The sequence below is a fragment of the Pagrus pagrus genome (assembly GCF_965226575.1).
Source record: "Pagrus pagrus genome assembly, chromosome: 19".
In the NCBI taxonomy this organism is placed as follows: domain Eukaryota; kingdom Metazoa; phylum Chordata; class Actinopteri; order Spariformes; family Sparidae; genus Pagrus; species Pagrus pagrus.
Window position 1 is genome coordinate 22,841,272 of NC_140203.1, and position 10,127 is coordinate 22,851,398.

At 40.2% G+C, this 10,127-nt stretch overlaps 1 protein-coding gene across 1 annotated transcript; it reads left to right on the forward strand.

The window, feature by feature from the left end:
- The first annotated feature begins 267 nt into the window (after nt 1–267).
- Nucleotides 268–9,620, forward strand: LOC311274849 (complement component C7-like). The gene is made up of 18 exons (XM_084382848.1): nt 268–288; nt 1,562–1,623; nt 2,066–2,141; nt 2,451–2,592; nt 2,804–2,948; nt 3,086–3,224; nt 3,971–4,099; nt 4,275–4,518; nt 4,901–5,014; nt 5,181–5,347; nt 6,019–6,247; nt 6,907–7,078; nt 7,198–7,285; nt 7,432–7,564; nt 7,920–8,111; nt 8,474–8,570; nt 8,686–8,861; nt 9,207–9,620. The coding sequence occupies exons 1-18, from the start codon at nt 283–285 to the stop codon at nt 9,383–9,385; spliced, it is 2,490 nt and encodes an 829-aa protein (XP_084238974.1). The 5' UTR covers nt 268–282; the 3' UTR covers nt 9,386–9,620.
- Nucleotides 9,621–10,127: the final 507 nt, after the last annotated feature.

The window sequence follows — 10,127 nt, forward strand, 5'->3', positions numbered from 1 at the left end:
AGTTTTCCTGGAAATATGCTCACAGTGTTGAGCATCAAATGAAAGAGCAAAAAAAAGCCCAACTGACTTTGGACTGAATTCGGAAAAGAACACTGTCCATGACTCATTGTGTGAACTGAGCCCGGTAAAAGTTTAGATGTTCAGACTTGGTGGATGAGTTTCTTCATTGTGGGAATTCCAGACGTGAGGGATCTGTTGAGTAATCACCCCGGTGCTGATTATATGACCCTGAGTGTTGTGGTGCCGGACCAGAAGAGAGGGCTGAACTCTGAGGAGCACATCATGAAGGTACTGTACGCTCCACAACACATTCACCTTTCAGACTTCAGACCACTATTACATCAAAACAATGGGTAGTACTGATTTGGTTCTGTGAGAAAGAAAAGTTGACATCTTGAGTTTTCAGTGCAACACATTTTTTTTTTTTTTTTCACAATTTTACTTAATTTTTGTGAGATTAGTCTTTGAGTTTATCCAGCTTAAAATTTTAATGTCTGTTAGTTAAAATGGCTTAAAAACATTTACAGTGTTCAGTCTGCAGTGGTGGAGGAACTACACTTTTACTTTAAGTAGTAGTAACACCACAGTGTAGAAAATACAAGTAAAATGCCTGCATTCAGATTTTTACTTAAAGGGACAGTTCACCTAAATCAAAAATGCATGTTTTCCTCTTACCTATAGTGCTAGTTATCCATCTAGATTGTTTTGGTGTGAGCTGCAGAATTTTGGAGCTATTGACTGTAGAGATGTCTGCACTGACTTGAATATAATGCCAAAAATACATGTAGTTTGGCAGAAAGAAAATAGTTCCTACATGAAACTGCTCACAACAAGGTCTGTGGATTATCTTGAGTAACCAGGTCGCGATTGCTGAAAAAAGAGACATTGCTGTTCAGTTTTTCAAATGTACTTCTTTGGTGCTTTGAGCACCACAAGCCGAGTGCCATCCAGTTCCAACAAATTTGATGGAACTAAGCCGATATATTCAGATCACAAAAAGTCACACCAAAACTATCTAAATGGATAAATAGCATTGAAGGTAAGATAAAATATGTATTTTGGATTTGGGGTGAGCTGTTCCTTTAAGTAAAAGTACAAACATACCTGCTTCTAAATGTAAAATAAAGTAAATAAAGAAAAAAAAGTACTCATTTATCACTTTAATGTTGCAGCTGGTAAGGATGGGGCTTATTTTCTACTATATAGTGATTTTCACCAAGTGATCAATCAATCAATCAATATTTACATTTATTCATAATAATAAATTATCATTTAATTGTTGATTATATTTCAGAATAATCTGAATCTACAAAGTAACTAAAGTCATCATTGTAGTGGAGTAAAAACAGAGACAGCAGAAAAAGAAAATACTCAAGATAGGAAATAGTACCTCAAAACTGTACTTAAGTACAGTGCTTGAGTAAATATACTTAGTTTACAGAGAAACAAGGACCTTCATTGATGGTGAATGCTGCAAAGATGGAAAGCTCACAGCTCATTTCCTCGATGCCGTGAAGATAACTGCTGTTGAGTTAACCGTGTTCTTCCTCTTTGTGTACAGCTGGATCAGAAGGCACGTCTGTCTTCTTTGGCACTGTTGCTCGCCTTTCTGTCTCCAGTTTGGTAGGTACACATGTACAGTACTGTACCACACAAGCTGTCCACACAACTTACTGCAGTGTTATCAAATCAAATCAACTTTATTTATATGGCACTTTTCATACTGTACTGTAACACAAAGTGCCTCACAGAGGTTAAAAACAAAACAGAACAAAACAATACAAAACACCATGAAGACCACAAACCTCCCACCCCCACAAACATACACACAGATACACATTTACCTACACACTCACACACATACACAGACATACGGACAGACATACACACCCACACACAAACATACACACACCCACACACATACACTTATGACTTGGATAACAATGTATTTGATTGTGTGAAATGTTCTCTTCTCCACATTATCCATACTTAGGTTTCCAATTAATGAATAAATCAATTAATTCTCAAGATATGAATATAACATTATTGTGTCCTCTCCTTCCAGCTGTCAGCAGCCTGTAAACTGCAGATGGGGGCCTTTTGGAGACTGGTCTGAGTGTGATGGCTGCTCCCGTACAAAGGTACTTCAGAGCACACAAATACTTGTTCTGTACTTGACATTGTGTAGACTTACAGTATATTCATTGCCTGGAGGAGTGGCCAAAAGGTAACCCCAAACACGAATTGTAAAAACCAAGTCTGATCAACCAAGTTATGGAATTTTGGTAAATAAAAAAAGAGTTTCAAAGGCAGAAAAAGATTACAGATTGTGTTCTGTGTGCCTTCCAGTGAGATTCTGAATTGCTAAAAACAGTGAATAAATCCACTGGTGATGATTTCATTTGTTCACTTCTTTTATAATTTCATGTTTATAATTGCTTCCTTTTCAGGTGCGGACTCGCCACGTGGACATCTACGCTCAGTTTGGAGGTGTGCCATGTTCAGGAGAAGCTACACAAACCCAACCATGTGTCCCGCAGAGAAGATGTCCCCTGGACACCGGCTGTGGAGACAGGTTCCGCTGCTCTACTGGTATGCTGCAAATGTGCCTAGGCTATTTTTTGTGCTACAATACCTACACATTTTTATTTATTTATTAATAGGCTTGGGCTTTTGGTTAACATGTAACATGATATGTCTCTGTTGTCACCATTAAAATACCATGTTTTAATACACATTATGTAACTCAAAAAGACTTGTCTCTTGGAATGTGAAAGGTAAACTCTTTATTTTCCTTATGCAGGTCAGTGTATCAGCCGGTCTCTGGTGTGTAACGGAGACCAGGACTGTGGGGACGGTCTGGACGAGAGACACTGTGAAGAAGACAGCAGCCACTACTCATGTGACCTTGACAAAACGCCTCCCAACTCTGACTTAACAGGCAGTGGGTGAGTAGCTACAATACCAGGAACTTGGGTGTTGCAGGTTTAAACAACAGCTAGAAATCCTGTAAATGACATGTTTTGGGTGAAAAGAAGTCAAAGAGATAGAGACAATAATGTTTTTGTTGTGTCATGTTTTACAGGTACGACGTGTTAACAGGCCAACTGAGAGCAGGTGTGATCAACACCCAGAGCTTTGGAGGCCAGTGCAGGAAGGTGTTCAGTGGTGACCATAAGGTCTATTTCAGACTGCCACAGAGCGTCCTCAGGTACAACTTTGAGGTAAGACCAACAAGTAAGCCATGTTGGGTGGTCAAGTATGCAGATGAGGGGACCATACTCCTCTACGGCAATTTTTTAAATTACTCCAAGGAGTTTTTAACTGGTTATGAAACAGTCTCAGTTTAACCCTGAAATGAAAAGATTGGTTATTTCTATATGGTTTTTATAGCGATTATTAATGCTTGTCACCTGAAGCTTCTCTGTAGTCTGGTAGTATGGCACTAGAGCAAAGATTACTTTGTTTCCCAGTCATTATGCATCCCAGTCATTACATAGTCACAAATAAATATATAACCTCATTATTAGTATTAAAAATACAGTGTGTTGGTTTGCTAACATGTGTACACATTAGCCAGATCAAGATCTTTTGACACAAAACAGTGGTGCTCATTACACTTTTGTCCACAGGGGTCGCCAGAATCAACAGAAATGAAAGTACCTGTTGCAGCTTTAAACGCAAATACTATTTTATACTGTATAAATATTACTAGGTAGTTATTAGTTCATCATACTCTGTATTTTCATACTGAGGTAAACAGTCATTTATTGTAATCATTTAATCTATTTGTAGCCCTATCTACATACCAATTAATCAAACTCATTTTATAGTACCTCCGTTAACCTCGCAGGACAGGCAGTCCCTAGAGTCATGTCCAAAAATAAATAACATATGTTGTTGGGCTATTCTCACAGCAGCTTCTCTAATATAAGCAAATGTTGCTCTGGTGCCTTTGTTTGTGCTGCAGGTAACAGTGAACAATGAAGAAAGTGATGAATCCTATGATAGTACCTGGTCCTACATGCAGCACATCCAATCGGACGCCTTGGTGGGACACGACCGTCGCACTTTCCACAAAGAGCTCACTGACAATAAGGTAGTTATGTAACCTGATCTTCTCTACAAATCATTTTAGTTTAGACTTCTTACTGTTGGGCAAACTTGAGAATTGCCTGATGTTGCTGTCCTTGGCCTCACTAGTTGGGTTAAAGGTTTCTATCCACCCTCTTAAAGGGCATGACATCATCTTTTCATCATCATCTATCATCCAGGCCTACAGACTTCTAATCCTGAAGAATAAAGTGGAGCTGGCCCAGTTCCAAAACTCTGCCCCTCAGTATCTGACTCTGACCCAAGGCTTCTGGAAGGCCCTGTCCTCGCTGCCGCTCACATACGACTACTCTGCCTACCGACGGCTGTTCCAGACATACGGCACACACTACCTCTCCGAGGGCTCCCTCGGAGGCGAATATCAAGCCTTGGTGGAGGTAGACCGTCAGGCACTCAAGTCTACCGGTAAGCACTTTTGATGTAAATATATCTGCTATTGATATCAGCAAATTAAATGTGAAGGGGCGTGAATGTGATGTGTTATATTTTTAGGGAATCATGTGAATTTGTTTCTACCATTGGCCATGTTGGTCAGTACCACATATAAAGCTTTAATTTTTACAACACTCAACAGTCATGACACATGAACAATATGTGTATGAAATATATTGAACTGATACAAATTTAATACCAATATAAGCTTTAAAATATCTCATTTTGTTTCTCATGTTAGCACTGTCTCCTAAAAAAATATTCTTCTATTCAATGTACTGCAATTTGATGCATGTTAACTGATCATTTCAGACTATTGAACTGTTTGATATCTTTGTGCCTTGTTTGTGTAAAGAAACCACAGATTTGGACTACCAGAGGTGTTGGAGGAAGGTTAAACGCCGTTGGTTCAGGAAGAAAGTCACGACCGTCTGCGAAAAACTGACAAAATCTATATCATCCAGTCAGGGTGAGTGAAGGGTCCAAACAACTGAGTGTGCGAAGAAGAAGTATTCACTTATACTCTGAGTATAATTTCATTTTGTCCAAGTTTGGAATTGATTGAATAAATAATTACATTGAATTAAACGTGACCATCAAAGAGTCGAGCTGAACCTGTTGCCACTGATCTGCAGGACACAACGTCAACAGGATGCCCATTAAGGTCAACGTGTTCGGGGGAGATCCAGCCTTTGAAGGCGCTCTGTCTGTTCTGAATCTGGAAAACCCCGAGGCTAACGGAGAGATCTACGACAACTGGGCCTCATCTGTCAAAGACTTCCCTGAAGTCATAAACCAGAAGGTATGACAGTCAGCACAGCTAGTCTATTTACTGAGTGATTGATTTGACTGACTGATCAAATCGTTTCTGCATTCCTTTTACTACTTAACCTATGCTTTCCATACATGTGTTGATTTGCTATCCTCATATGTTTCAAAGTGATTAACTCCAGCTTAACTGACCCTTACTTAGTTGTTCTTGGTATGCCTGTCAAGTTTTTTAATTTTAGCCTGGCATGTTTGCAAATATACTGTGGTGACAGTAGTCAGACTCACAGTGGGTATAAGCCTGCTAGTGGCCGCCCATGTTCAGGTGGCCATAGCAGCCTGTGGCAGCCAACAAGCTCTGACCTCGTAACTTACATGCTGAATACTGCAAGTTACCCCAACACTAACCTGGTGATATGAAACTAAACAACCAAGCAGCTAGGATTTATACATTTTAATGTCAGGACTCACCTCTCCACTTCCAAATCTTCCACCAAAACACGTTCTACCCTGACATATTATTCAAGGACACTGATGCTACAGTACATCTCGGACTTTGCGCTGCCTGAGACAGATGTGATCGGTTTAAAAACCCTCACCATCCAACGATTGCCTAAATTTTAATATAGTTGCATACTTAATCGGCTCCCTCACATTCATGTCTCATTCATGTGCACATTAATAAACTGTACACTTGTTCTTCAGCTGCGTCCTCTGTACGAGCTGGTGAAGGAAGTGGAGTGTGCAGGTCTGAAGAAGCTCCACCTGAAGAGAGCCACAGAGGAGTACCTGGCAGAGGAGCATCCCTGTCACTGCCGGCCCTGCCAGAACAACGGTCAGCCACTGCTGACGGGCTCCGTGTGTCGCTGCGTCTGCCGGCCGGGAACGTCAGGACAAGCCTGCGAGAGGGGGGCTGTGACTGGAGAACAACCAGGTAAAGGAAGAAAAGACTCTGAGGGGATAATGGATTAGTTATAAGGTCTAATTAGGGTTAAAATGATAAAACTAGATTGAAATATAAATTATTTCTACGTAAGATTAAATATAGATGCCAGTGGTAATATTATTTTTTTTAAAAAGGTAATCGACCCCTAAATTGAGCCATTTGCTTTTAACGATTACATCTTAGTGTACACATTCATCTATGCAATAAATTCTAAAATATAAAAGAAAAATCTAATTGAACAGCCTCAACTTAACCAATTGTCTCAATCACCTATTAAAAGTTAATCACTCATATTAGTGTTGTAAAATTGAAATTGGACCTGGATACATGCAATGTTTCAGAGCAATAAAGCTAACACTATAATAAACATGTATAGTTTAGATTTAGTGTACTAGAATTACAAGATGTACCAAGATTGAATCTGGGTTTAAAGTTAATCCAAGTCGGTCTAAACAACTTTTATTTATTATTTCTTAGGAGCCTTTAACTGAAAAGTGTTTGACCTAGGATTTACAAAAAATAAAGAAAAGAAAAGAAGGTTCAAGGGGTTAAAATTGAAGTTTTTGTAATAGCGTGGGGTTCAGTCAGCGTGACAACCTGCTTCACAAACAGGACGGGATAACAAAGAGAATCTTTTTCTCTCTCAGGGGTGATCCACGGCAGCTGGAGCTGCTGGTCCTCCTGGGGAGCCTGCTCTGGAGGTCAGAGGTCAAGGACCCGAAGCTGCAACAACCCAGCCCCCAGCATAGGTGGCCAGCACTGCATCGGACTGCGGGCGGAGCAGAAGCCTTGTGAGGACGAAGACATCCAGTATTTAAAGTGAGGACACGTGCACACACACAAACATATTTGTCGAGTTAACCTTAACAAGAACTGAGTCTTTATACTAAATGTAACAGTTTCTTGCAGTTGTCTCACTGTATATTGTTTGTGTGCAGGATAATGGAGCCTCAGTGTTTCAGTCTCTCTGTGACCCCACCGAAGACATGTGGAGCACCTCCAAATCTCCGGAATGGATTCATTCAGGTGAGGCTCTTTGGTTTCCAAAGAAGTGACTGAAAAGGTTATCAAACATTTTTTAAATTGTAAATCATGCTTTTTAATTATTTTAGGGCGGGGTGATTAAGTGCATAATTTTGATTGTAGCTACTATTGTTGTGTTTTTTTCTCAGAATCCCCGAGATTTCTACCTGGTTGGAAACATAGTGGAGTACTCCTGCGCAGACGGGTATCACCTCAGTGGACACGCTCTGGCTGAATGCACTGAAAACCAAAGGTGGAGGACAGGAGCGATGGTTTGTAAAAGTACGTTGTCACTTCATTATCTCTACCGGGAGGTTATGTATTTGTTTTTGTATTGTGCGTTCATTAGCAGGATATCTCAGAAGTGACTCACTGTCAACTCAAATAACACTTTTGAAAGCAGATGTAAAAAAAAGATGTTTTTGCAAAAATGTAGAAGCTGTGTGGAAGATCCCGGTGATTTAACGCTTAGAAGTCATACTTTATTTGGGAATGAACCGGCCTACGCCTCTGATGCTCTGAGCTATGTGAAACCGAGGCATCAGTTGGTTGAGCAGATACAGTTAATGGTGTTCCTATTGTCTACCAATCAAAATGTTGTTACATCTTACTCAGAGAGCCTATCTTCCTGCTCCAGGTTCCACATGTGGGATTCCTCCCCTCAACAGTGAGGTTGTAGCTACGCCCACCAAAGCAGCCTATCAGATTGGAGACAGAGTGTCCCTGTCCTGTCCTGCGGGGTCGGTGCAGGATGGTGAGGTGTCAGAGATCATGTGCAGTCCCAGTCTGCAGTGGTCTCCTTCACCAGACAGCACTCATTGTAAAGCAGGTGTGTAGAAATACATGTTGATAATGTATAAAATGAAAAATATATGCGTTTTTGTCAGCTTGTTTTTGGCTCACTGGTGGCAAAAACTTAATTACTGCAGCTTTAATCAAAACAACTTGCTGTACCTGATGCTTTACCACAACAAATGGTTAAAACTTCAGGAAATAGCTGAAGTTTGCTACCACTTTTATTGTGTGTTCCATAAATGTGCGATTTATGTATGAAATGCATGAATCACATGTATTAATTTTGCTGTAACCAAAAATAATGCTATGAGAGCAGTGAGGGTGAACCATACCAGAAAGGCTGTGTTTCTGTTAAGTACACACACATCAAACCTACTTCCTGTATTTTCTTCTCAGCGCCTACAGTTCCTTCACCTCCACGTGGCCTGAAGTGTCAGCTGTGGGAAAATGTAGGAAAAACCGACTGTGTGTGTAAGATGCCATTTCAGTGCTTGTGAGTATGATTTTCGATTATTATTATTTCTGAGTAACACACAGGGAAATGCTTGGTTAAAGGTTTAAAATAAAAAATAACACACAGCACGTTTCCATTTATTGTCTTCATGTAGGACTTCTCTGCAGTTGTGTGCCAGACTCGGCTCAACTCGACCCCGTTTACTTGGAGTCTGTCAGCTTGGAGCTCTGCGGTGTATGGGGCGCAGCTTCACGTTAGCCAGCGACAGCGACTGTAACTGGCCAGACGAGACGTCCTGTGAGGACTGTAAACCGGGGACCGTCTGTCAGGGTGAGTCTGCTGGGCCTTTTTCAGAGGATAATTTCTGTTTATTATAAGTTTGGTTTTATTTCTTAGTCTTTTCAATCAACTACATTGTAGTAACCTCTACATTAAAGTCCAATGGGACAAAAAACAGGGGTGATCAGACCATCAGACAGGTTGTTAACAAGGGAAGCATTTAGCCAGTATCCATTAGGTAAACAGAGTGTGATTGCACTTAAATGTCTCTAATAATCCTTAATTGGAGCAAACAATTACAGCGGGTTAGGGTTAGGTTTTTTTTTTTTCACAAGCTGAATCCTTTAATTCTTTAATCTAAGCACGTTTGTGACCTCATTATTTTGTCAATTCTAGAATCGACAAGAAAATGCATCTGTCAGGACGTGTCACAATGCCCTGAAGGCTCCGCCCCCCTGTGCGTCAGCACTGGTGTTGGCAGCGCTGCCAGGACAATGACCGAATGCGAGGTTGGGGCCAGAAGGTGTGCTGGGGAGCAGGTCAACGTCATCAGTATCGAGGCTTGTCCGCAATAAAGATGGCTGTTGTTTTAGTTCACCGAGCAGTTTATATAAAGGAGGAACTGGGGTTTTCTCAGTGACTGATTGTAAATACAATAAGAAGATTTTTTTGTAAAACTTGAATGATGTAAATACGTTCCTCTGTCATCCTGTGATGTCTTTATATTTGTCATGAAGGACATAAGCACATAAGACTTTGACAAAATCTTAAATAAATGCCTTGGTTATAGATTGTTTTTGTTAGAGGATGTGAATAAAACACTTTACAGAAAACACTTTATGTTCTCCGGATTTGTTGAACTACCAGATATTTTCTTACAACTCGGTCACTTGGCCATCATAGCTGTCACCCTAGTTTTGGAAAATCTAATTAAAAAATATATTTATGAAAAGTTGTGGCTACTCAGAAGTGTGCGAAAAGAGTGAAATTTTAATGTTTAAGTGCCAGTGAATGCAGTTTGTTCATTTCTTGGTTATATCTCCTTCTCTCCAGCTTCTGCTGGTCCCAACTGCACAGGATTGCTGATGGCTTCTTTTTTTTTTATTGCTAAATGTGTGTGTAGGGTTGTCAACTATCACTACAAGAAATACAGAGTAATATGTTCCTTTGTTTCAAATCCTGTATAGATGTAGATCTGCAAATTAATGACAATCATGTTGTGTTACAGAATATCTTATTTTCTGATGTGGAGGAAAGGCAAAGTAAGGTGTTTAGCACTAGCACCCAGTTGACCAAGTCTTAGTTTGAAAAATAGTG